This window comes from Podospora pseudopauciseta, chromosome 1 (genome assembly GCF_035222475.1).
Source record: "Podospora pseudopauciseta strain CBS 411.78 chromosome 1, whole genome shotgun sequence".
Lineage (NCBI taxonomy): Eukaryota > Fungi > Ascomycota > Sordariomycetes > Sordariales > Podosporaceae > Podospora > Podospora pseudopauciseta.
The window spans coordinates 7,750,270-7,775,171 of record NC_085892.1 but is presented as its reverse complement, the minus strand read 5'-3'; the positions used below and the strand labels follow the sequence as shown (position 1 = coordinate 7,775,171).

At 53.6% G+C, this 24,902-nt stretch overlaps 8 protein-coding genes across 8 annotated transcripts; 3 read left to right on the top strand and 5 right to left on the bottom strand.

Moving 5' to 3' along the window:
• Positions 1 to 592: 592 nt before the first annotated feature.
• On the bottom strand, positions 593 to 859 carry QC763_121220 (uncharacterized protein; the record flags this gene model as incomplete). Its single annotated transcript, XM_062908712.1, has 1 exon — positions 593 to 859. One exon carries the CDS (start codon positions 857 to 859, stop codon positions 593 to 595), a length of 267 nt encoding a protein of 88 aa, XP_062771835.1.
• Positions 860 to 1,577: 718 nt separating this feature from the next.
• Positions 1,578 to 3,432, bottom strand: QC763_121218 (uncharacterized protein; the record flags this gene model as incomplete). The annotated part of the gene is made up of 2 exons (XM_062908711.1): positions 1,787 to 3,432; positions 1,578 to 1,720 (listed from the first exon to the last, which is right to left on the bottom strand). Exons 1-2 carry the CDS (start codon positions 1,857 to 1,859, stop codon positions 1,578 to 1,580), a joined length of 216 nt encoding a protein of 71 aa, XP_062771834.1. The 5' UTR covers positions 1,860 to 3,432.
• Positions 3,373 to 4,550, top strand: QC763_121210 (uncharacterized protein; the record flags this gene model as incomplete). Its single annotated transcript, XM_062908710.1, has 2 exons — positions 3,373 to 4,173; positions 4,233 to 4,550. The coding sequence occupies exons 1-2, from the start codon at positions 4,027 to 4,029 to the stop codon at positions 4,548 to 4,550; spliced, it is 465 nt and encodes a 154-aa protein (XP_062771833.1). The 5' UTR covers positions 3,373 to 4,026.
• Positions 4,551 to 6,751: 2,201 nt separating this feature from the next.
• Positions 6,752 to 7,049, top strand: QC763_0025050 (uncharacterized protein; the record flags this gene model as incomplete). The annotated part of the gene is made up of 2 exons (XM_062905435.1): positions 6,752 to 6,964; positions 7,032 to 7,049. The coding sequence occupies 2 exons, from the start codon at positions 6,752 to 6,754 to the stop codon at positions 7,047 to 7,049; spliced, it is 231 nt and encodes a 76-aa protein (XP_062771832.1).
• Positions 7,050 to 7,553: 504 nt separating this feature from the next.
• On the top strand, positions 7,554 to 10,699 carry QC763_121200 (uncharacterized protein). The gene is made up of 3 exons (XM_062908709.1): positions 7,554 to 8,760; positions 9,319 to 9,508; positions 9,591 to 10,699. The coding sequence occupies exons 1-3, from the start codon at positions 8,544 to 8,546 to the stop codon at positions 10,390 to 10,392; spliced, it is 1,209 nt and encodes a 402-aa protein (XP_062771831.1). The 5' UTR covers positions 7,554 to 8,543; the 3' UTR covers positions 10,393 to 10,699.
• Positions 10,700 to 11,568: 869 nt separating this feature from the next.
• Positions 11,569 to 15,370, bottom strand: QC763_121180 (uncharacterized protein). Its single transcript, XM_062908708.1, has 3 exons — positions 13,467 to 15,370; positions 13,093 to 13,391; positions 11,569 to 12,968 (listed from the first exon to the last, which is right to left on the bottom strand). The coding sequence occupies exons 1-3, from the start codon at positions 13,545 to 13,547 to the stop codon at positions 11,573 to 11,575; spliced, it is 1,776 nt and encodes a 591-aa protein (XP_062771830.1). The 5' UTR covers positions 13,548 to 15,370; the 3' UTR covers positions 11,569 to 11,572.
• Positions 15,371 to 16,808: 1,438 nt separating this feature from the next.
• TAD2 (tRNA(adenine34) deaminase) lies at positions 16,809 to 20,066 on the bottom strand. The gene is made up of 3 exons (XM_062908707.1): positions 18,507 to 20,066; positions 17,222 to 18,059; positions 16,809 to 17,163 (listed from the first exon to the last, which is right to left on the bottom strand). Exons 1-3 carry the CDS (start codon positions 19,365 to 19,367, stop codon positions 16,940 to 16,942), a joined length of 1,923 nt encoding a protein of 640 aa, XP_062771829.1. The 5' UTR covers positions 19,368 to 20,066; the 3' UTR covers positions 16,809 to 16,939.
• A 527-nt stretch (positions 20,067 to 20,593) lies between these two features.
• On the bottom strand, positions 20,594 to 22,756 carry QC763_0025010 (uncharacterized protein; the record flags this gene model as incomplete). Its single annotated transcript, XM_062905434.1, has 1 exon — positions 20,594 to 22,756. One exon carries the CDS (start codon positions 22,754 to 22,756, stop codon positions 20,594 to 20,596), a length of 2,163 nt encoding a protein of 720 aa, XP_062771828.1.
• Positions 22,757 to 24,902: the final 2,146 nt, after the last annotated feature.

The following is a 24,902-nucleotide window of genomic DNA, read 5'->3' as shown; positions in this document are numbered from 1 at the left end:
AGTAAAAGAAGACGGAGAAGCGAAAAAGCAGAAAAAAAAAAAGAATTGATGAAAATAGAACCAAATCTGTATCGACGAGAAATGTGAAGCAAAAGGAGAAAGATGGTGATGGGTTCAGAAAAGAAAATAGCCCTAGTAAAAGTTGGAGATAACGAGAAACCGGGGCGATGCTGTGATGTGACAAGAGAGCAGAGAAAAAACCGAAGAAACTCCAAAGAAAAAAAAAAAACAAGATAAGGGAAAAGAAAACAGGAAGAAAAACCAGACATCCAACCATAACAAAAAGCCTAAACCCTGTCTAAATTCATGCTCCTTCTATCCCAAAACACCATGCCTGTGGTTGAAATGACACAGAAGAGTCCCAAAAGATGCGTGAACCGTGTGTCCCAAGACCACCAAAAACAGGGTATCAAAGCTTTCCTCTAGCCCGCCACCGTCTGCTGTATTTTTGACTTCCCTGATTGCTGACCATGCTTGCGTGTTGATTGGCGATTTTAATGCAACTTCTGAACCAGAGCAGACGGTCATGTGAACCTCATGTGAAGTCATTAAGTTGACATGCTCGAGAGGTGAACTCCAAAAGTGAAAAAGTTCAAGGCTCTCTACGCACCCACTCCTGCCTGGTAGGGCAGTAGCCACAAGCAATATGTTGACAGTGCATGTTCAGACACTGAGGTGTAGTCGATGACGTGTACGTGCCGGCACCGCAGTCGTGACAATTCCAGAAGGTCTCGAGGTAATATCCCCCATTGTCCTGGGCACCATAATTGGCAGGCTGACCGGTCCCGGATCTCGAGCTCCCGGATTTGGAGGAGCCTGACTTGGAGTGTTTGCGTGAGTCCGACGAGCTGTGCGCCATTGTTGCAAAATTAAAAGATGTCAGGAGGGATTGAGTTGGGATATGATAAGACGAAGCTGATCTTGCGATGATGATCAAGAGACTGATGATGCTCACAAGACATAGACTTCTTGGGTAGAGCCTGTTTTTATAGTTCATTTTTTGCAGACAACGACAATCTTGACAGGCAGCTCAGTTCCAAGGTGGCTTGGAAAGAAGGCGACTGGCATTTCCCGTGGAAAACCAGCACAAGAGATGGCAGTTCCACCAGGGAACGAGGCATTCTACTCCATGACTGTCCTCATTTCCAACAGTGCCACCATGCGATTTGTTCATGGAAGTTGAACGATTGGTAGTTCAACAGACGCGGAAATCGGTGAGGGATAGACCAGTGACCTCGATAGACCTTCCGAGGCGAGTCTCCGTCGCCAATGGGCTCCTCGGTGAGCTATGAACGGTGGCGATGCCGTGGAAGCGAGCCCAAGGTCGGCCCTGAGAAGACAAAAGGTCCCACAAAGTGTAGAGGGACCCAAAAGCGATGATAACTCCCCTGCGGTCACCATAGTGCAACTTCAACCAAAATGACGTATGGCCAGCTCCGGTTGGCTTCTTGGGGAGTCATCGTTGAGTCGCCGGCTACATTAGAAGTGATGGGCAAAGGGGGCTCATCTTTGCCCAGGGCCCAGGTCCATGCGTTACCCATCCGAGGACAAGAGCAAAAAGGCCGGGTCCGAGGTGCTCAAAACACCCAAGTAGTTCCGGAAGGGTAAATGCCCGGCAACTTTTGGGTGTTTGATAGCAGTTGGTTCCTGTGGTAGGAGATGCGTAATCTTGGAGTGACATGTAAGCGACGGGATTCTGTCGGGCCAAAACCCGGCAAGGCTGTATACAAGATGCAGTGTCAGCAATGTGCGAGCTGGGAAAGAGATTCTTCCAAGATTAACTTACAGTTTGTGCCCCGTACATGTCCATCGATTGCTAAACGTTTCTCTGTGTCATATATCGAAGCATGTTGAAGCATGTGGTGTGCGAGAATGGTGAGCGGCTCCCGGGGAAACAGATGCAGCCACCTCGGTGAGCAGCCTGCAGCGCCTTTCGGTCATGGGACCTAGCCCTGCTATCCCCACGAGCGACAAATCCCCATGTAGAAATTGGAATTTCAAGAGCCCCTTGTATCGAGCGGTTGAGAAGACTGCCAAGTACAAGACCCATGCTCCGTGGTTGGAATACCAGTACAAACCATCAAGTCGATCGTGACAGGACAGGTAAAGAGACGACCGGTGAAACAAAGCCAGGGAACCTTTGCGAACGACTGGAAACCCTGGCAAATCGAGACCATTGTTGCGTGGCGCTGTTGTACAGAGGGAGACGTGTTGGTCCAGCTTGGTGCTGACAGTTGATGTTTGTTCTTGTCCTTGCTCTCTGGTACTTGAGACCTGTCAACCAGACAGAATTTCCCGATCTATCAAACAATAACAAGGAAGGGGACGCCATAGTAAGCTCTCTAGAAACATCAGATCGAGCATTCTCGACCTTCCGGAGGCGATAGGCCTTCGCGTGGTCTGCTCTTTGTCCTTAAATAAACGTTCTCCACGGGGCTCTCGGTTCATTTGATCTCGAACAGAGCCGCATTTTCGGTCTCACTATAATTAGCTAGCTTCGCCCGGTCAGTCTTGGTTTTGTTGTGCTTGGCCATGATATTCGTTCCCATGATTGGACATTTACTGTGTGTAGTATATGTCCACATGCAGCAAGGCCATGTCTATGTGCTGGACAACACATATCGTCGGCGTAACTAGGGGCTCTAGTGTAAGTGTACACCGACCTCAGAGATGTCCACGCGTAGCTTCCATGTGCGGCTCTGTTTCGTTTTTGGTTGGCTCTAACCGCCCGAGTATGACAGGAACTCAACTACCGGACCTTGGGAAATCTCTGGTCCGCCCATCATGTGGGAATGTCAACACAAGGTGTCTTGTGTTTCGGTTGCATTCGGTACAGAAAGCATTCGAAGGTCCCGGGAAGGCAATTCGGCCGCGTGAGGAAACTCGGCCAACACGGCTGTAGGGCTTTCACCATGGCTGGGTTTTGTGGAACCGGTGAAATGGATTTTCGAGTTCGATTCAGAACTCCGGGTCGGCCTGTTCAGACTTTGAACACCAGGACATTGCCATTGCCCTTTACTGAGAGTCAAGAGTTCCCAGGTATAACTCATGGTCCAATGTGATGATTGCCTCATCCAGTGGCGAGAGGACCTGGACAGAAAGCGGCGACTGGTCTCATCGTGAGAACAGGCCGATGTGGTTTGATGGGAGGCAAGATGGAAAAATCCACGTTGTAAGGATGTATCAAGAGTATGTTTATGTTTCTGGGCGAAGCCTGTCTGTGTCAAATCAGAGTGGCAATCAACCTGGCGACAACTCGTCCCAGACCGACCTCCGTCCTCGTCAGTCAGGGAAACAGACTGCGGGCCAATAGCGAGAAAAAGCCGTAAGATCCGGATGAGCTTCTGAAACTGAGTATGGGCTGAAACCAAACTGCCGGTATTTTGCGCCAAACAATCAGAGCTCGAAACGTTGCAAAGTGTCGAGATCGCGATCTCACAGACGAGCTGAATGGTGGGGATCACACAACCCCGCTGGCATCTGCCAAGTAGTCCGTGCGCACCGCTTAAGCTCACCAGATGAACCCTTGCCCATATGCAAGTGCCGCCCTTGTCAGTGACAGCATCGCTGCCGAGCTACGTCATTGGCGCAAATGTCGGGAGCGGTCACGTTCATCCCATGTTTCAACAGCCCATTTCGGAGGGCTTTTTTGAACACTTCTTCCACCGGCCCAGACCACGACCCCAACTGCATTCTCTCTGCTTGGCTTCAACCTCTTCGCAATCCTTTGTTGGGTATTTTTCTGGACCACAGGGGATCCACCATCTCCTCCAGTTGTCCCCGCCGATCAAAGCAGCCACTTGCCTGCTCGCGAACTATCGTCGCGCCGGCTCGTCTTGGCAAAAAGATCTCTTCTTGTTGTGTTTTTTTCTTGCTGTTGTGACCCCGACCTCCTCTCACGCCGTCGCCTGATCACGCAGGCGGAACACTTGGAATAAAACGTGCAGACCGTCCGCTCGTCTTTGCAACTCTATTTTCTCGCCACGAACCAAAACCACACGTCATACAAGTGGCTGATACGACAAAATGGCGATTGGGAATTTCACGCTGAGCTATCTGCTCTTCACAATCCTCCACTTCTGCCAGTTTGTCCTCGCCATTGCCGTCTGCGCTCTCTATGGCGTCGAACTGGACCGCGCCCGTAAGGCGAACGTGAGCGGTGATTCCAAATGGGTATGCATATCTTCCCCTTTTTCCGCCCCATCCACTCGCAACCTGACAGTACATACCAGATCTACGCAGAAGTAGTAGGCGGCCTCTCCGCCCTGACAGCCCTCCTCTACTGCATCCCCTACATCCTCCGCTTCGCCGCCATCTGGGTCTGGAACCTCGTGCTCTTCATCCTCTGGATCGTCCTCTTTGGCATCTTTGGCAAAATGTACATCAATGAGAACCCAGAGGGCAACCACGACATTGTGCGCATGCGGAGCGCCGTCTGGGTCGTCCTTGCCAACGCCATCCTCTGGCTCGTCAGCTTCATCGCCAACCTGACCTACTGGTGGATGCACAAGGAGAGGAGGAGCAGGTTTACCAGCCGGGCCAAGGTTTAGGAGGCATGGTTGGATAGGGAGAAGGGTGTTTGGAGGTGATTTCGGCAAGTTGGAAAGGAGCGCCGAGTCATCAAGGGGCCAATGTTTGGCTTTGTGGACCACATGTTGGAAGAGGGATCATGGTGAATTGTCCTGTCTGGGTGTTCACATCGTGGTAAGCGCGCAGCCTTTTGACGGAATTGGTATGCGAGGGCGTGATGGATCAGGGGTAGGGATGGATGGTAATGATGGTTTCTGGGTAAAACGATACGATACCCCTCTTGGTTGGAACGCGACGACCCGATACCGTATTGAATATTTTTAATAATGTAATTTTTCCAGGTTTTCCAGTCTGGGCAACGGTAATAATGATGTTTCTATCTGGTGGTTGGAGGAAGACAGTGAAGTTTGGGTTGTAGTCTACTTACACAGCGGTAACAAACTTACCAGGCCACGCAACGGTGTAGCTTCGCGCCATGCAAACAAACGGCCAGCCCCCGAGATGCTCCCGGTCCACGCGTCTATTGGGGTGACAAGATCGGAGAGGTTTCGTTCCATGTCATCTTGTGATCTCTCTCAACCTGTCCCTGGGAGGTAGGTAGATAGATGTATGACGAGATACATTTGTCGATCTCCTTCCCACCGCGCTAGCCCTCATCTCAGGGGCCAACAGACGAAACCAACTCTGACAGGATGAAAACTCTGTGGAGTTTTTCATGCCCGATGCCATCTCCTCGTACCGACCATGACCATGAAGGTCGCTGACTTCTTTGATGCGCAGGGTTGGCTCGCTGCCGTCCGGATCTCACGATCCTCGCTTATCGCTCGGCACCTGGCCGACCACCAGGCAGGGGGCAGAACGGAGATATAAATAATTCCTCCCCAATCGATGGTGACGTCACTGATACTGCCAAAAAAGTTTCATCGCCAGACATTCGAGAGGTGTTTAACTGAATCTGCTCGGGGAATGTTGCTGTGTTGAGAGGACTGAGACCTCTGTCTTGGAATACCCTGGCAGTTAGTCTCAGTCACTATTATTTCCACAGGGAAAACATTCACCACAACCGCTGTCAGCCAGGCAACTTTTCTTGCGAGTCGGAGAGCGGGGACACGCTCCGCAACTCCGACTTGGGAACCTTTCCTGGCAAGAAAAAGTACCCGTACATACCGACAAAAAAGAAAGACCGCCCAGGCAGCTTGCCGTCAACGGGATACCGTGTAACGCACCAGGAGATGGATCAACAACAGAAGCGGGCAACCGTCCGGCGGCTAAGCCCTCGACGGTAGGGTCGCCAGCGGCGCGGGTCCTTTCCGAACCAGCGAGCAAGACATATGTGAACGCTCAAACGGAGAGAAAAAAAAAATAAAGGTGGAAGAAATGTAGAGGATCCACGAGAGATCGGCAATGCACCGCCCGTTGGGTTGCTAGACAGAGATAACCAACCCGCTCGGATCGAACCATTATGACCAGATCACTTCCAGGATACCTGGCTCGAACCCCCGCGTGTGATGTCTCCCCGGTGCCGGGCCTCGCATTCGGAAGCGGCGCCCATCAACCGGCGAGGTTTGGTCCTGACCGTGGTGTTGAGACGTTCACCATGGCCAACCACTGCGCCGGGTCCAGGTTTGCGAGACTAGCTACTCCTGTGAAGTTGTCGGTCCCATGTACAACAACTGGATAGGAAGACTCGCATGGAAGCTCGCATTCCATATTCCCAAGGAACGGGCTTCCCTTCTGCTTCCGGACTAGCAATGCCGATTACCCATGGGCCTTGCATCAGAGAGAGGAGCCCACGGAGCCTTACCGCTTGGCAGACACTCGACCGGGCGCCGGGCATTTACCACTTGGCGATGGATGCGGCTGTCCACACGTATCAGACTGTTCCCACCAAGCGCATTCGCGCCTAAAAGCCGCTATCTCAACGCTTGCTTGACAGACCCTTCTTTGGTCGCTATGAGCGATATTATACGGCATATGCAGCCGGCCACGATAGGGAATGTAGCAGTATTCGTTCCCAGCCAAACGTTGGATGGCATGGCTGCACGTCTTTGTTGAAGTTGCGTACCCCACCCCTCCTTCACAATGTTCGCAGCGATCAAGCTGTCGTCAGCCCTCTTCCCCTAAGGGCAAGGGAGTCACATTGCGTGTCTTCACGGTCTGGAATTGGTGAACTGGCATAGATAGTAAGGTCGGAACGCATCTGTAGTGCAGGCAAATTCTCATGAAAATGGCTTGGATATGCGCTGATAGCCTGATGGCATTATCAATGAAGAAGCGCCACATCCGCTCTGGGGAGGATCGTCAGTCATCTCCACCTGGACACGAACAACAAGAAAAAAAGAAAGAGGCGACAGAAGGAACATTCGTTCCGTTTTGGACTGCGTTAGCGTGCTGTGGGGTTATGGCCATGGGATTTTGCGAGATATCCATCCCTGTATGTACATATACCAGGCCGGTCTTGCGTTCTTGTGTCTCTGAAAATGCGCCGCTCAGGACTACAGCATCGTATTTCGGCGTGATGTGAGAGGCCCGATGTGGGTGATCGGATACATAGACTTCCTGCGTCGATATAAGACGTTAGGATTGTGTTCTTGCACCCTGTCTTTTGCTCCACGTACAGGCGATGGTGGGCGTGACGTTATAACTGCGATATAGCCCCATCACCGCAACCCAGGTGTCCCACACACACATGAGGCGGCCCGGACGGACCCTGGCTCCCTGAACGTGTGGCGGGTCATCAGGGTTCAGTGACAGGGATCTCATAAAAGAAAGTAACAGTACAACCGTCAAAAACAGGTTGTCAGGGTATCAGGGACCGACGTGGAAAAAGAAGGTGAGTGAGGGGGAGGAGGGAGGAGGGGCGGAGGGAGTGGACTCTCAGTGAGGATGCAGGAACCTTGCCCTTGTTGATAGGTATGGAGCATATCCGACTTCCCCAACCACCGGCAGCTTTGGGCTTCTTGGAAAGAGATATGAATACAGCCGTGTTCCCAGGCGGCTTCAACTTTCTTGGGTTGCGGTTTCGCGTCGTCCCACATTTTCCCTTTCCCTGCCATGCAACTTCAACCGTCCCTCGTCCGTCTCAGCGAACCGCCAGTATCAGCGGGATACACCAGGTCGAAGCTTCACCTCCCCCCACCATAAATTCCATGCGGCTCCCTGGCACTTCTTTCTCTTCGCTGCGCTTCTCAGTTTGGTGTTGTCGACCCCAGGCGAGGGGTGTTTGTTTAGAGGGTTGTCAGCAGGCCAGCTTGACACACACATGACCTTGAACCCAGACGGTTAGGTCGACATCACAACAAGGCAGTTCCCAGACTGTTCACTTGCTTGTAATCATCCTCGAACCGTTGCCGTCGTCGAATCCACCTCCTCTTCGGCAACCCACCTCCTTTTTCGACCGCAAGCCCGAACGTCACCGACTGCGACCGACCCGATATTGACCACCCACTCTGACCATTGTTTTCTCGAACTTCTGACGCACATGTATGCTCGGGTTGTGTATCCACGGAGAACCTGCCAGCAGCGCACATTGATTAGCTCACTGGACACCGGTATGTGGGTTTGGTTTGACTTACACAGGCGAGTGGCGGGACATCTGTATGACCGAACCGTGGGTGACGGGCGTCATCCAACCTGTCATGCGGACTGCAAGGAGAAAGTTTGGACCCTGTGGAACATTTCGAGATGTTGAGCGTGTGGACGAGACCGGTCGAACCTTCCTGTCAGTGGAGGTTCTGAGGCAGGAGACGCTCCGCAACCCTGGACGTTTCACCCATAGGGCAGGGCTCTCTCCACACCTACACGTCTTGCATCAGAGATATCTTCGATTTCTTATCTGATCTTTGACGTCGGACGAACGTGTGTGGCAACAGAAAGTCAGAATCTCTCTTGCTAACAAACTGTCTCCGGGTGTTATCATCACACAGCCCCTCAAATAGTTCAAACTTGATCCTCTATCTCGAACGATCGACGACACCAATCTCCAGCAAAGTTCACTCTCTACATCCATCGCCATGAAGCGATCTGTGACAGACCGGTCGTGGAGGCTGCCTCTACAGCTGAGGCGGCAGGCCATGCATCGACGAACCTACTCAGACTCGTCGGAAGCATCCCATTGCTCTCGCGCATCATCGAGCTCCGAAGATCAGTTTGCCTTCTCGCCAGCTACCGAGAACCCGCCAACTCGAAGTGTTACCTCCAACTTCACGGCTTCCCTTGACCAGACTGCCGGTACGTATACCTTAGCTCGCATTGTCCTCCATTGACTACCTCGACATTTCTCAGCCGACAAGTAAACGGCCAGCAGCTATTCAACCCCGACACAGCCCATACCCTCTCCTGGGGTCGAATTCCCAATTTCCCCTCGATCCATGATGGTGGAATGCCGAGCAAATCCGGGGTGCAGAGTCAACATCTCTGACTGGGCGGCTTCGGATGGCGTGGCTTGCATTCACAGCGGCGTGGGTGCCGTCAAACGCTACTCTCCAGTGAGACATGCGTCGGTTGCATCAGTGCTGAAGCGGTTGCGTCAACGCTTAACCCCTCCTGGTTCTTTGGCCGTCTTGTTTGGGGGACAATAGACTTTCTGCAGCGGACCAGGCGTCCCACTACAGGCTTAAAGCCGGAGCGGCCAGCTTCGGCGGCTCCCGAGCCGTCTCCATTGAAACCCCGTTGATGTTGCAATGGTTGTTCCATGCCCCCACTGCGTCATACATAGCATTCCAGTCAAGCTTTCTCACTCACCAGCCACGAGATCACTTGCATCATGCTGATTACTTGCCTGTATAGATATCAACTCCGAGGCCCGTTTCTCCGCCGATGTGGCAGGTCCATCAGTCGACACACCCCAAGGAAGTTCGAGCAGCAAAAGCAGGCCAATTGCCATCGAGATACCATCATTTCGCAGACACGATACTGTTACGGGTGTGGACGCTTCGCTTCCGCCGGCCCCCTTGTCAGGACGAGGTGATATCCCTGGGTAAGCAGATCCCCTGAACTCCAAGTCAATCTGGCCACCACCGGGCCAATCGTGTGCCGACTTGAACGCTCATTCAATACAGAGGATACTTCCCTCTCCACGAAGATCCCCAATCCCGGGTCACTATTCCCCATCCATTCCACAACGACGCCGACATGGCCAGACAATACTCCTGGCAAAAGGCTGCCGAGTCCACGACCAATCGGGCGGCGAGCCCCTTGTCCATGAGCATGAGCACCTCGATCAGAAACGAAACCGATCACTTCCCCTTTTCTGAGCGCTCGAAAACAACTGCGCTCACTGCTCACACCCCCGCAACGTCGTATATCCCAATGGGCCACCACGCTGGCATTGCGCTACCTCTTGGAAAATACTACCCCACGAACTGGGAGAGACGCCACGGCAAGAGTTCCCAGCAGCAGCGGCCCTCGACACCGGCAAAGCCCGCTTCCTCGGCTGGCCACGAGTCTCAGGGGCAAAAGCTGCGTCGGGAACAAGGGCATGCCCGATCCGGCTCTGAAGTCAAACGCCGTATCCAACAATACCAGCGTGACATGGTTGCGCAGGCCACGATGGCTGCGAGGTCAGTGGTAGCTAACAGTGCTGCTCTTCCAGCAGCCATCGGAGGGCCTGATGGGTTCTTCGGTGCCAGTCAGTTGAAGACGAAGCCGAAATCCCCTCGTCTGGCACCGCTCGGCAGTCCCGGACCCGTCACACCAATGTCGCTGGAGGGCGAGGACGGCGGTTACCTGACACTCGGTCGACCCATGACAGGTGCCGATGCCGAACGTCAAGCCGCCGAGCTAGAAAAGGCTATGCGTGCCGACGAGGCGAGACGGAACAGGAACAACTCGCATTCTTCACCAGGCGCTCTATCTGTTTAAACATCCTTTTCCACCGCATAGCTTTTGGCTTATTTCATTTGTTGGTTCTGGACACTGCTATGCATCATCATCACTTTGCACATCGCCGGTAACACCAAAAGAAAAAAAAAAAAAGGGCACAAACGGAAAAAAAGGATTTTCTGGTTTTTTTTTTTTTTTTTTTTTTTGTTTCACATCATTTGATACCCCCCTTCACAGAGAACAATAGAGCGCGCGGCCACGGCAACGGCGGGACTGAGACGGAAACAGGCAGGATAGGGGCGTATACTCATTTGCACGTTTACATAGATTTCTTTTTTTGGTAGGGGTTTATGAGAATATGCTCTACTGGCTAGTACTTGGCGTGTTGGTGGCAACGATATCATCATGATGTACGTGCAGTGATTTGTTGTGTGGGATCAAACCCCATTGCTAAGTCTCCAAGTATTTCGAAGATGCGGGGAGGAAATGATTTATATCTCCCCTTGACACCAAAGCAGAAAATCTCGAATCAAGCGGTCTGGGTTTATTAAGGGCAAAAGTACAGACAGAGCACGTGAGGAAGTCGTGGTTGGCCGGGAGGTTTCCCATCACTCAACTCACTCTCAATTGCCCAACTGGACGACGACGATCTTTTACAAAATAAAAAAAAGCAAAACATTGTCCCCATTCGAGGCTTCACCACTTCCATCGACATCCAAGAGCCAGATCATCAATTTTGCTTTTGGATCGCCATCGCCATACACGCCAGGAAAGAGGCTCCATCAAACGCCGGCGTCGGGTGTCGAGAAAAGGCAAGCAAACTTTTATAAAGTCAGGTGGTATATTTTTAACTAGCTGGACAGACAAACCACCGCGTTTCCTGGCTGTCATGGAAACGCATGGACGGACGCCAAACAGCAAACAGCAAACAGCAAAACAGCTCAAAACACATGTTCATCTGATGAACAACAGCTGGACAGCATATTTCCAATGCTTCATCATTCCAAACTTTTTCTCATTGCATCAGGGGTATCAAGCTCAACCCTTTCCTCACTCATGTCGACATGGTAACCCACCCACCCACCCATCCATCCATCCATCCATTAAAACCAATATGTATATATATATATATAACCCACCGTATTCCAAAACACTCTCATGATGATTCAACAAGCAAAATTAAAAAATCCAACGCCCTCCCTCCCGCAGCAAACCGGGTTTACGCAACCTTCTCAGGCTTGCCCTCGCCAGCAACAGCATTCACCCCCTTGTCGCTCCCAGCATCCTTTCCCTCAATCTTCTCCGTCACCCCCTCGGTGGAAGCAGGGCTGCCGGGAATCTCGTGCTCCTTTCTCCAGAAATCCTTCTTGCCGCTCGCCAACCTCTTCATCCAGGGAGGGATGACACCCCCAGTCTGGCTCCAGCTCCAGGGCTCCTTCTCCTCAAAGTTGGGCGGCACAATCCTGCCGCCGGAAGCCTTGGCGATGATCCAAACAAGCGAGTTGATCAGGATGTACAGGCAGATGCCCGCGATCAGACCGTCAGCGATGGAGTAGGTGAAGGGCATGATGGCGATGCAGATGAAGGCTGGCACGGCGTCACCAATGTACTTCCAGTTGATGTCCACAACGGCTTGCACCATCATGGACCCGACGAGGACGAGCACGCAGCCGGTGGCCCAGGGCGGGATGGACGCAAAGATGGGGGCGAAGAAGATGGAGATGAAGAAGCAGAGACCTGTCCACATGGCCGTGAGGCCGGTCTTGCCGCCTTCTCCGATACCGGCGCCGGACTCGACAAAGGCGGTGACGGGAGGGGTGCCCAAGATGGCGCCGATGACAATGGTGATCGAGTCGACCATGTAAGCGATGGTGGAGCCCTCAAAGTCCTGGGTGACGGGGTCGACGAGGCTGGCGTAACGAGCCATCGAATACAACGTACCCGTGGTGTCCAGGATGTCGACGTACAAGAACGTGATGAGGGCGAGGCCAAAAGCACCTCCGTCCGCACCCGAGATGTTGAAGTCGACCACGTTCAGCACGTTCTGGATAGGGTGAAAGTCGACAACCTTCTTGAAGAAGTTGAAGTTGTTGGTGCCGAGCTCGGTGTAGGGGAAGTAGGTGACGGGGGTGCCACGGGGCCAAGAGATGATGGACACGAGAATGATACCGGCGATGATGGCGCCCTTGACGCGGTAGAGCATGAGCATAGCTGTGAAGACACCGCCGCAGAAGATGCCGATCCACATCATGGGGCTGCGCATCTTGACGCTGTCGGGGCATTTGCCGTCCGCAATGTCAGCCTCGAGACAGCCGGCAAGCTGAATGGGCACGGCCTGTCCGGGCAGGACGAGACCGATACCTTGAGCGTAAGTCAAACCGATGATTGTCAAGAACAGACCGATACCGACAGAGGTGGCGAGCTTGATGCAGCGAGGGATGGCGCGAGCGAGCCATTGGCGCATGCCGAGGAGAGCGAGAGCGAAGAAGATGAATCCTTCAATGAAGATAGCCGTGAGAGCGGTTTGGAAGGGAACACTGTTTTCGCCGTTGAAACCGACGACGGTGTAGGCAAAGTAGGCGTTCAAACCCATACCAGGAGCAATACCGACTGGCCTGTTGGTTGCGCAAAGAACGAAGTCAGTCAGTCTTCCATACATCACCCCCCTTTATCTTTGGCTGGGGGTTTTTTTTATAAAAAAAAAAAGAAAAAAAAAAGGGAAAAAAAAAAGAAACATACAGGTTGGCGAGCAGACCCATGAAAAAGGTTCCCATGGCAGAAGTAGCAGCAGTGGCAGTGATCAAGTCCTTCTTGATCTCGGTCTTGCAGAGCTGGTAATCAAGGTTGAACAGAGGTGAGGAGGTGTTGGTGATCTTGCAGTAGGGATCTGCACTGTTGGGTCCGTTGGAGCAGACGCAAGTACCGCCGCTGTCGGCAACGATGTTGGCGTTGACGGCGATGATGTAGGCCATGGCGAAGAAAGTCGCAAGGCCGGCACGGAACTCGGTGAGGAACTGGGACCCCTTTCTTTCCTTGGGCTGTTTATTGACATTGCTTGTAAGAACTCTGGGTCTTTCTTGCTCTCTTGCTCCCTCTCATCGGAGATGGCTCACATGTCCAGATCCTTCCAACTGAAACCAGTAGCCAACCGAGCTGGCGGCAACCCGTTGGTTGATGTTGTCTTTCCAACCCATGATGTCCGATTCTCTACCAGGTGAGTCGGGGTGTGGTGTTGGATAAGGGTATTCGGCTTGGGGGCGAGCAGCTGACGGTCTCGACGATGGTGGTGCGGAGTGACGGGAGCTTCAAAAAACCTATCCTGTGTGGTGGAGTCTTTTTTGGGCTTGATGAGTAAGAGGCCGAAGGGGAGAAACAAGCTTTTTCCTAAGGGTCAGCCTGATGGGGGAGGCCGTGGCTGGCGACGTCAAGGTCGAGGATCACCGTCAGGGCCGAAGCTCTCGTGCTGCTTCTGCTGCAAAAGAAGAGCTCGAGGAGGCACGAGGTGGCATCGAGGGATCGGGAGCGGCGATTCATCTTTTTATCATTTTTCTGGGAAAACGGGGACCCTGAGTGCAGGCTGTACACGCTAAGTATTTCCCAGAAGAAAAAAAATCCCTTATCTCTGGGGAAACTAGGGCAACTTGGAGGGTTGCCCATCCATCCATCTCTCTCGCTACGCATCACGGCTCAGGTCCCGCCACCCTCACCGGGGCGAGCTTGCCTGGGAAACATGGAACATGATGTCTCGATAGGCTTGGCGTAGTGGGGATGAGATGCAGGATTGGTGACGGCGGCGCCAATGCCATGCGAACATGCAGCTTCCGCCCGCAGGTGTGGGTGGTACCGTATCTTTCCAGTAGCTGTTCCCCCACTCCCATTGCCCAGCACTTTTGGATTCGGAGTGTATCAGCCCCCAAGAGGCTGGTTTCTGTGTCTCCTGCGGTGTTGCGCGAGAAAAGAAGAGAGGAAAAAAGAAAGAAAAAAAAAAGGAGGCTTCCGAAGCGGTGCGAAGTTGTGTGACGGCGGCGATATCCACCGTGTAAAAGCCGGCCGTCTCCACCCGCTATGGAATTTTTTTTTTTTTCTTTTCGAGATCTTTTCCATCTCTGCCACCCACCACACATCTCTTGAGACTTTTGCGATGACGGCGGCGCTACGAACACGGTCATCCGATCCGGGAGCACTCTAGGAATACAATTAAGTTTTCCTATCAAGTAACAGGCCGTCCGTCATTGGGTGGCAATGACCCCTACGAAGACGGATGAACGGCCTGATCCTGTCTGGCCTCATTCCTGATGTGCGGTAGTGCCAGAAGTTGAAAGCGGGGAACGCCTATCTTTGGGGAGGCGGCGGCCAAGATAAACGGTGCCTCGGTCGGGCGAGCGTCCTAAAACGGGACCTAGCGGGTGGGCCAAGAGCTCCAAAGCTTCTCTTGCATGTCTTTCTTCCTTTTGGGCCATCATCAGATGCAGAAGTGGTTTTGACATGGACTGAGGAATGCGACTAGACAGCCCTTATATCGTGATGACATTGCGGGGAGAGAGACGGACGCTGGAGAACTGTCACTCTGAAGCCAACCATTGCCCCCAACGACCCAACGATTTCCACACCTGGGGTCTCGAGTCTCTCGCTCCTCCTCCGGAGCTGGCCCCCCACCATCTATCTATCTATCTCACCATCTCACCACCTCACCACAACCTTATCACCGGCTGCTGCCGTATTTGACCACCCCAAACAGGGCGGTAGGTACTGCGAAACAGCCAAACTCTTAAACCCATTTCATCTCATGCCCATAACGTGTTCTCGACCGGTCGAATACAAAACCACCGTTTTTCCTTCCCAACACGTGCTGCTGGCCCCGACCAACCGGGCAATCCATCCCGGCCGTCACCCCCGCAAACCGGGACCACCCGGCCTTCCTTTTCCCGGCCTTCCCGCTTTCCACCGGGGCGGAGCACAAACCCTCAATGCCGAGACCTGCGTTCAAACACAATGCCGAGATCTTCGCTTTCCTTCGAGTCGTACAACGGGGTAAAACAACCCCCCTTTCCCCCCTTTCCAAAAAAAAACAAAAAAAATAAAAAACCAAAAAAAAAACCCCCAAGATTGTTTGTTTGTCGTTCAACATGATCGATCTTTGATAAGATTGATATCAAATTCCACACCAGTCCAAGCCAGGGCCGTCGGCGAGATGCGACACCCAAAACCGGCCCCCTCCCATTCGCCCTTCGCTGACCTCCTATCAACCGCCAAGGATCTACAGCGGCTTGTTCCCCCCCCCTCCCTCCCAACCCCCAAATGTCCCCTGGCTGGCTCCCTGTTGCATCCCCACTTCCCCGTCCCTGTGCCTCGATGATGAATGATAATGGCGTGGGATATAGACAGACAGACAGACAGACAGACAGACAGACAGACAGACAGACAGACAGACAGACAGACAGACAGACAGACAGACAAACAGACAGACAGACAGACAGACAAGAGACAGCCAGGCTCAGCTCTCTTTGACATATTGACGTCTGCGAGTGCACGATCAGCTATAATCAAACCTCAAACAAAACAAAAAAAAAAAAAAAAAAAAAAACCCCTTGATCCGGTAAGAGCTTCTTCCCCCACAAGTCTCTCTCTTTGCTTTGGACAACGGGGAACCAAAATCCCCCGGCACTTTGAGGAGAAGTGAGAAAGAAACCCGACCGACGGGGGATCCGACACACACACTAACTAACTACATGTCTTGCCCCCCCCGGCCGATTTTTCCTATCCACCCCACAATTCTGACATATGCAAACCAAGCTCCTCCTCTGCTTTCCCAAACAATCGAAGAAGGGTCCAAATCCTAGAGGGGAAGGGGAAGGGGGGTTGGTTGGCTGGGCTCCCCGAGCTGATAAGGCTCAACCTCTCATTCGCCAGCTCAAACAGCTCAGGCTTGCAACCATCTTGGTAAGGGGAAGGGGGGGAGGGAGGGCAGCTAGCTGGTTGGAGATGAGGGGAATACATTGATTTCCTTCCCGTCTGGTTTGGTTACCTGAACATGAAAGTGGTCACGGCTTGGATCATGTGTGGGTGTGAACTGGGGTTGCTTCAACTTCATCTCCTCCAAGTGTGGGCAGCCAGGCTCGTGACCACGAGTCCTCGATTATCACCAAGTATCACAACCCCAAAACTCAAAACATGACAGCCACTAACCCCTCTACCTCAGACATATATGTATTTGCAAAGGCAAGGGAAGGGCGGTCACTTCCAACATCTTCGGGTCAACACTGAACCATCATCTCAAAACCCTAATGCATTCCCAACAAGCCGTGAGGCAGAAATAAATCTAGGGATATCTGCGAGTGCTTGGCTAGTCTAAAGGTCAGCACCAACAAACAAACAAACAAACAAACAAACAAATAACCATGTGTGAAAATGCTTCCCTCCCCCCAATGTTCCTATCCACCCAACACCTTCCTGTCCCGTCCCCAAATACCAAATGCCCTCATGATGATTTTCATTTTTAAACTCCAGAGTAATGCAATCCGTCCTCCCTCGCATATTCTTACACTGCACCCACACTCCCGTCAATTCATGCTATCATCGCAGCCCCTCAAGCCGTGATAACCTCATTCTCCTTATTCTCATCCCCAGCCAGAGGACAAGTCTCCATGATCGGCGTCCCAACAGCTTCGGGCGTCTCAGCCCCACCATTGCAGTCACCTGGCGGAGGAGCCGTAGAGTTGGGGTCGATCATAGGTCCCCCAGCATGACCGTCCCTCTCCATCATAGCCGCTAACCTCGCAGCCCTGCCTTCCTTCTTTCTCGGGACAGGAGCTGTTTTGTCCCTGTCAGCATCAACCCTTCTTTGCGGTCCTCCCCAGAGAAAACATACCTCGATTATTCTCCTGCACATAAAACTGCCTCAGCAGCGTGACAGCCTCATCCCTCCCCCACCCCCCCTCGGCCTCATACCCACGCTCGACATTGCCCCCGTCCCCCGGCAAATGCGACGTGTCAATCGGGTCGAGCACACTATTGTCCGGACCCCCCTTCACCTCTTCGTCAGGACTCAAAACCTCCCGACTTTCTTGTCCTGCCATCACAGGCGCTCCTCCAGCCTTCGCCGCGTCGGTCGTGACATCGGCACTCGACACCGGCCTCCGCTCCAGCACCGGTCTCGCAAGTCCCTTCCCATTCCTCGGCGCGGGCGAAGGCGGCGCGCTCGCCATCGAGTGAGGCGAGTTCTTGTGGATCCGGAAAACACCCCCCGTCCCACCGAACTTGTCGTTGACCGCTCCAAAATACACCTTCTTGATCTTGAGCTGCCTCAGCAGGCTCGCGCACATGACGCAGGGTTCAACCGTGACGTAGAGAATAGATTCCTGGATGACCGAGGGATCAACACGCGGAGCCGGGTGAAGTTTCTGGCCGTAGGGAAAGAGATGCCCATCATGGGGGTCAACGTCACCCCAGAGAGCATCTTCCTCGTCGACTTCCGGCTGCTGGGAGTTGGTCTTGTCGCCGAGAGGGACGATGGCCTTGACAGGACGGGCAGGTTCGGTGTCGGCCTCGGATGCGAAGGACAACAGCGCACAAATGGCCATGAGCTCGGCGTGACGGGTGCCGTTACGGCTGACATTGGTTGCGTTCATGCCCCGGGCGATGACACGTCCGTTGTGCACGAGCACGCAGCCAACCGGTGTTTCGTTTGTTCGGAGGGCAAGTCGGGCCTGCGGTGGACAGGTTAGCAAGCGATGGTCAAGCCATGCCGGTGATACGGGTGAGTGAAGAGGCTGAGCGTGTCAAGGTAGGACATGCCGAAGACCGATGCAGCCGACAGCAGCAAAGTCTGATGCGAGCCAACAGTCGTGTAACCAGACTAATGGAGGGGATCCCGAAGCCTTGTGTAAATGAAACAAAAAAAAAAGCAGCCTAACATATCTCATTCCGGAAATCCATCTTTCCAAAACGAGAGGTTGATGGCAGGGGGAGGGGACAACAGGTGCCTGCGAGTAGAGAGCCAATCCAACAAGTCGGGGCTGATGTCTGACTGTCCGCATGCCTGATATTTCATCTGACCATAGCTCACAAACTCTCAACAACCACCTCTTGGGTGGAAACAAAAAAAAAAAAAAAAAAAAAAAAAAAAAAAAAAAAAAGGGAAATCTGAAACCTACCATATCCAACGCCTCCCTCATGAACCCACTGTGAACAGCCCTCTCAGCAGCCTGCTCAGGTGTCTCTTCCTTCTCCAGAATGCGCAGCGTCTCGTCACCGAGTTGAATCGTAGGCGGCGGCATCTCCTTCAGCTTACTAGTCTGCGAGATGCTGTGAGTCAACGGGACAGCAGGAGCGCGGGTCACCTCCTGAGTGGCCAGCGCCTCGTCGCCGCCGAAGATGTCGGGTAGAGCGCCGTTAGACTGAACAAAACTTCCCTTGCTCAAAGCCGCAGTGCCGCCGTTCTCGGCGGGAGCGGCGGTCGAGCCAGCACCAGCATTTCCATCCGAAGCCGAAAGAACACGATTGCTAGCAGCAGCACTCTCCTGGAGGCTCAAGCGGGAAACGCCGTTGGCGACCGCGTCGGTCGAATTGGCGGTCGTAACGGCAGGGTTGGCAGCAGAAGCCGCAGGGGCATTCTCCTTCAACGAGGCCGGGCCGAACCTTGGCATGGCCGGGACGACCTTGGGGAGAGGTGCATTGTTCGACAACGTCTGCTGCTGCCGCGAGGAGGCAGAGGAGGCAGAGGAGGAGTCCCCAGCCATTGTCAAGTCGGTGTTGTCGGCGCCGCTATCTTGGTTGGCATGAAGGTCGGCTTGGTCGGTGTCGGCAGTGTTGTTGCAATTTCCAAGAGAGCCGGCAGCAGGAGCAGAAGTACGGGGAAGAGTTGGCGAGCTCGGCCGGTGGGGGGATGATGTCGCTGCTGAAAGAAGTGCGAGTGCCTGTCGAAAGACGCCGGCGGGGAACCATAGGAGAGCCTGCAAAACGGCAAAGGCTTTGAGGCCAGTGGCCGCAAGGGCTTGGAACAGAGTGACTGCCATTTTTGCTCTCGGATGCGTGGGCCCTTTGTCGATTCACAAGACAGGTTTGCAGTCACGGCCTGGCCTGGCCTGGCACACACACCCGCCCTGAAAGACCAGAATGCCAGGGAAAAACAGGAAGGTGTTTCCGGTAAACGACAGAGTGCTGGAGAGTAGGGACTAATGCTGAGGAGCCGGCAAGGGCTATTCTTTGAGAGGAACGATGCACTCGCAGGATGCGTTTGGAGTCTTCTCGCCTTCCTTCTCTCCTTCCTTGAGAAAGTTGAGATGCGATGTTTTGGCTCACGGGATCGGCCCAGGCAGAAAGAAACCCCCTTGTCTGGAGGGCAGTTGGCGTCACTTGAGGGCTTTCGGCCTCATACGGGCTGGAAAAAGCAGTCTGGCAACATGGAATGGTCAGACAGCGCCCAGACAGACATGGTGAGGAGTGAAAACCGAGTGAACAACATCTCGGGCCCACTTTGTGTGTTCCTTGTGCAGCAATTTCCCTGTGGGTCGCGGCAGAAAAATGACTGGACCTTCTGTGCTCGCCAGGTACCCCCGGTACATGCACGCCACGGTTTCTCTCCCAACGTTCGTTTGCATAAAGGCTCGCTTTGTTGCATACCCGTAACGGACGACTGCTGTTTGCTTCTGTTGACATCCAGAAGGCCACTGTCTCCTTTTCACCAGATGATGCCTTGAGACAGGCTTGGACATGTCTACTCTCCCAAGTCTGTCTCATCTTGTTTTTTCTGGTCATTCTGTAAAGATGAATAGCTTTCCCCCAACATGTCACATCACATCACAGCAAAGGAACTTATGAGTTTTCTTTTTTTTTTTTTTTTTTTTTTTTTTTTTTTTTTTCGTTTTTAATTTCGATGGCCTGCAGAGGGGCCTCTATTGTCAAGTCTGAAAGAAAAAAAGAGCAAACACTCCCTGTACTAGCTAACACTATCCCGAACGGAATCCAGCGAAATAGCAATCATGCTAATAGCAGAAAACAAAGCATCGCTCCCATCATCAGTACCAGGCATCTCCACAGTCCACCTAGCCATCCATTCCCAAACGACGTCGAGGAAATGAACGACCGACATGTTCCGAAATCCGTTGTAAAACCAAACCCTGGGTATCATATGCCAAACCAAACAAATGCGCTCGCTAATGTCAACATGCAAAAACATCACTACATCCTCATATCTTTTTTCCCCACACCTGCAGCAACATCCACCAGACCACCCATGGTACTACACCATGATGGATGGTCTGGCGTAGCCAATTGATCGGAGGAGTCTTCTCCCCCGTTGAGATGCCCTCGACTGAACCCCCTGAGAGGCAGAGCCGAGGGCCTGGATCTTGGCCATTGGTATTTGCAAGCGTTTCGAGGCGACCGAGGTCGCCCCCGGGACTCCACAACACCACAGTGCTATGTAGCCCAAAGATAGAGTCATGATGCTCAGTATGTTGGCGAGGCTGTCGACTTGACCCCCAGGATGCGTCCCATAAGACGCGCAGAGTATCGAAACAAGACCGAGCACGACAAGCTGAGAAAGACGCGCCATGGACGGCTGGAAGCCTTCCTGGGCAGCGTCCTTCACGGCAGGTTGACGTCGTGTCGGGGAGTTTGCGACCATCATCGTCGCCAATACCGCCTTTACCCCATCGAAGCACTGCTTGACACGGCTTTGTTTGCCAGACTTTGGTTGAATTCCAAGGTCGGCAGATACGCCGCCGCAGCTGCCACCCACGATTTCCTCCACACAGCATCGGCCATCGATGGCAGCCGTGCTTGTTGTGGTGGCAATCGGTGTTATGGCGACAGAGTGCCCAGGTACGCCTGACTGGAGAACAGTGCCCGTGTTCATCGCAGTCGTGCGCAGCAGGGGTGCCGGTGAGGGTGATGGTGATGGTGATGGTGATGGTGAGCTTACCCTCCTGGCTCCGGTGGATGTGCTCGGACTAACCGACGACTGGACGTCGTGGGCAACCGTGCTGTCATCCTGGCCGGTGTATAAGGTCTGTTGAACTGCTTGCAGGTAGACCTCGGTGCCGGCGGCGGAGGAGGAGCGGTGGTCTGCGCGTAGGGCCTCAGGAACATGTCGTACCGGCTCAGAGTGGCGCTCAGATTCGTAGTAGTAATCAGAGCTGTTCTGATCCGCTAGGACCAGGTTGTGGCTTGAGCCGGGATGAACCTGCTGCTGTTGTTGATAGGACGGGCCACTGTACTCGGCGCTGGACGAGGCGGCAGCGTGTCGGCTGCCAACATCAGTCTGCTGGAAGATGGGGTCCTCATCATAGTAGCTGGACGCGGGTGAGTAGAGGTTGAAGTCGACATAGCTGGTTCCAAGGTCGACGCCAGGGTTCATGTAAGGAAGAAGGTTCTCCGGTGCATCCACAAGGAGAGTGGCGGGCGAGGCGGTGGCGGGTGCCGGAGTGAAAGGAGTGAATACTTGCGAAGGCGAAGTGGCGGAAGAAGAGCCAGAGCTGGGGTTGTAGAAGCTCTGGGAGTCGGGGAAAGCGTCGAAGAGAGGGTCGTTGAAGGTGAAGTCGGTAGGGAGAACGACAGGGTCTTGCTCCACAATGAAGTCGTTCCAGAGGTTCTCCAGGTCAGCATCGAACGCTACCGGGAGGGAGGTGGTGGTCTCGGGCGCCGCGGCGAAAGCGTTGGCAACGAGCTGGTCAGTTGGCACGGAAGGCTGCTGCTCGGACTTCCTGGCCTTCTTTGCAGACTTCTTCTGCTCGGATGGGGAAGTGGAGGCTTGAGAAGCAGAGCGCTTCCTGTGGCTAGGGTCGCAGCGGACCTTCTTCTTGCGGCAGGCATCGCATGCCTTGATGATTCTCATCAGGTGAGCATGGTCGCGCTGCTCCTTGGTCTTGCATCCGCGAGAAGCCGAGTTGGTGACGTCCTTGCCGTCCTTGGTCATGATCCGCATTCCCGGGTGGCTGGAGAAGTCAATGGTGTGCTGGCGGGAAGCAGTGGCCTTCTTGGAGGTGGAGGCAGGAGTGAACTCCTCAAAGGAGGCGACGGGAGCAAAGGAGACAGGCGACTGAGCCCAGCTCTGGTCAGAGGTGACGGGGGAAGTGTCGTAGCCGGACGCATAGCCGGAGTCGTAGATGGCGGAGCCGACGGGGGAGGCGGTGACGGCAGGGGAGAAGGAGGAGGTGGCGGGGACGGGGTAGAACTTGATGGTCTCTCCGGTCTGGCGAGCATACTCGAAGAAGTCCATCGAGACGTGCGCTCTCTTGTCCTTGATGGACGCAGGGCCTGGAAGGAAAGCGTGGATCATCGCATCGAGCTCAGGGGTTCCGACCTGGGGCAGCCACTGGAGGGCCGCCCCTAGAGCCGGCTGGTAGACCGAGAAGCCATGGAAGGCTGTCCCGGCCGAGCCGTTCTGGGCCATGTTGGCCATCGCGTTGAACGGTTGCGTTGTACGTACTGTGTCAAACGCAACCCCGTGACGAGTTGAGGATGCAGGTTGGTGTGGAGATATGTCAGGAGTCTCGGGCTGGGATTGGTTACCAGCGTGTTTGACAAGGTGTGATGTCGGAATCAACTGTGATGTGATTTCGAAGTGTGGGTGTCGTGGTGTGTGTGTTGCCAACTTGGTTGCGGATTTTGGTGCTTACAATCCGCGTGTGATGGGAATTGTGAAGCCCTGGTTGATTGGCGTGTGGCTTCTCTAACAGACACAACTATCGGCAGGAGGCAAAACTCTTTGGTAAAATGGCAAAGTTTGAGTTGGTGGCACACACACAACAACTGTAGGAGTAGATGTGTGTGTGTGTGTGTGGTGAAGCAACAAGAAGAGAGCAAAAGACGACAGGGGGATGAAGAGTTCCGGCTGCCTGTTGGTAAGGTTTGTTTGAACTGACTGTGAAGCGTTTCCGCGGCGGGCAGTGCAAAGTGCAAGTGCAAAAACAAGTGCTGGGAAGCAATTGAACAAGACTATTTCGAACCTCCAGGTACCGGTAGAGAGAGAGAGAGAACAAGAAGAGAAAAAGACAAGAGCTTCGTCCGAAGGAGTCAGGCCGATATTTCACTGCTTGAATTCCAACAACAAAGCTTGCGTGAACCAGGCCAGTCATCAAGGCGCAGCGAAGGTTGATCCCCCAGTATTTCGGCGAGTCGAATTAGGACTAGCGTGGTTCAGTCTGGGAGTGGGGCTGTGTACTTGGTGTCCGATCTTATTTCTGTCCCGGCTTCCTCTTTGCGGGAGCATCACCAGATGGCCATGGTGAACCTTTACAGTGGCAACATCCCCCAAAAAGCCTCTTTCACCACCTGAAAAGGCCATTTGAAACCTGGCCTCGTCGCTACAATCTACCGTGAAACCACTCCGGCCCCCATCCCTCTTATATCCCCCCCGTCCCCACCACCCCGTCCTCAATTCCAATCCTCCCCGTTCTACAAAATATTCCTCTCCCACCTGGTACCATCTCCCGTGCTGGGGTGGCTTGCATGGTTGCACTTCACGGCGAGCGCCTTCACACGGAATGGTGCGGACCCGCCTCTGCACCACTTCCCCAGGAGGCCGTATCCTTTCCACCATCCAACTGGCACACCTTCTCCAACCGGCATTCGTTCCCTCTCGATTGGTTGGATGCGACGGATGAGTCAAGGGGAAATATCCCCATTAACAAGGAGAGTTTGCGTAGTGGCACGCTTCATCGATCCAACGACGTAACCACCATCATGGTTACGGTTGCGGTTGCGGTTGCGGTGTGGTTGTGGTTGTGGTTGTGGTTGTGGTTGTGGTTGTGGTTGTTGTTGTTGTTCTTTGAGATGCCCACTATCTGCAAAGATCTTTTTTTCTTTTTCCTAGCGAGCCTGCCGTTTCCACCGTGTTGTTAGGGGTCCATCCCATCAGTACTCTCTTCCTTTGAGGTTCATCAATCACCTCCACCTCGTCGAGACAATGGCCCACGAGTTTCTCGTGAGCGGATATGCCTCAGGCCGATCAGCCTGGGCTGCCTCATTCCTCCATTCCTAATAGACTTTTTGAAGCCTCTACATACTCTATGCTCTGCCGCTAGACTCCGATCCCATCGTCAAATTGAGGCTCTCCCCACAGGGTTGAAGACGACCTCACAGACCCTCCTCTCCCTCGACATGTGGGGGTGTGGAGAGGGCCAGCCCAGCCCAGCCCAGCCGGCCGAACACACACCCGCCAAGAAACAGCCCCTTTTGCTCTCTTATCACTCCTCCTCCTCCTTTCCCCTTGTACCAAACCCGACAACCTGCATTCGATCAGGTTGGCTCAAAGTCCTCAAAGGCGCCATCAAGGTCAACAAGCCCATCTCACATCTCCAGCTCGATGACTCTTTCCCTTCCCCGCACTTTAAACCGATGAGGTGGTTGTGATGCACCACCTTCCACCGTCTTTCAGCCGGCTGTCGGTTCCTGTCCAATGCAATCTCGCAGTTGCGTGGCAGTGTTCAAGCTTTCGATCCCAACCGCTACTCCTGCAAGGTCACACAAACAAGCCTCGCTCTCTTTTGATTAAGCAATGTGACAGGCGGGATTTACCCATACTTGGAGTTACTGGCATGAAACGA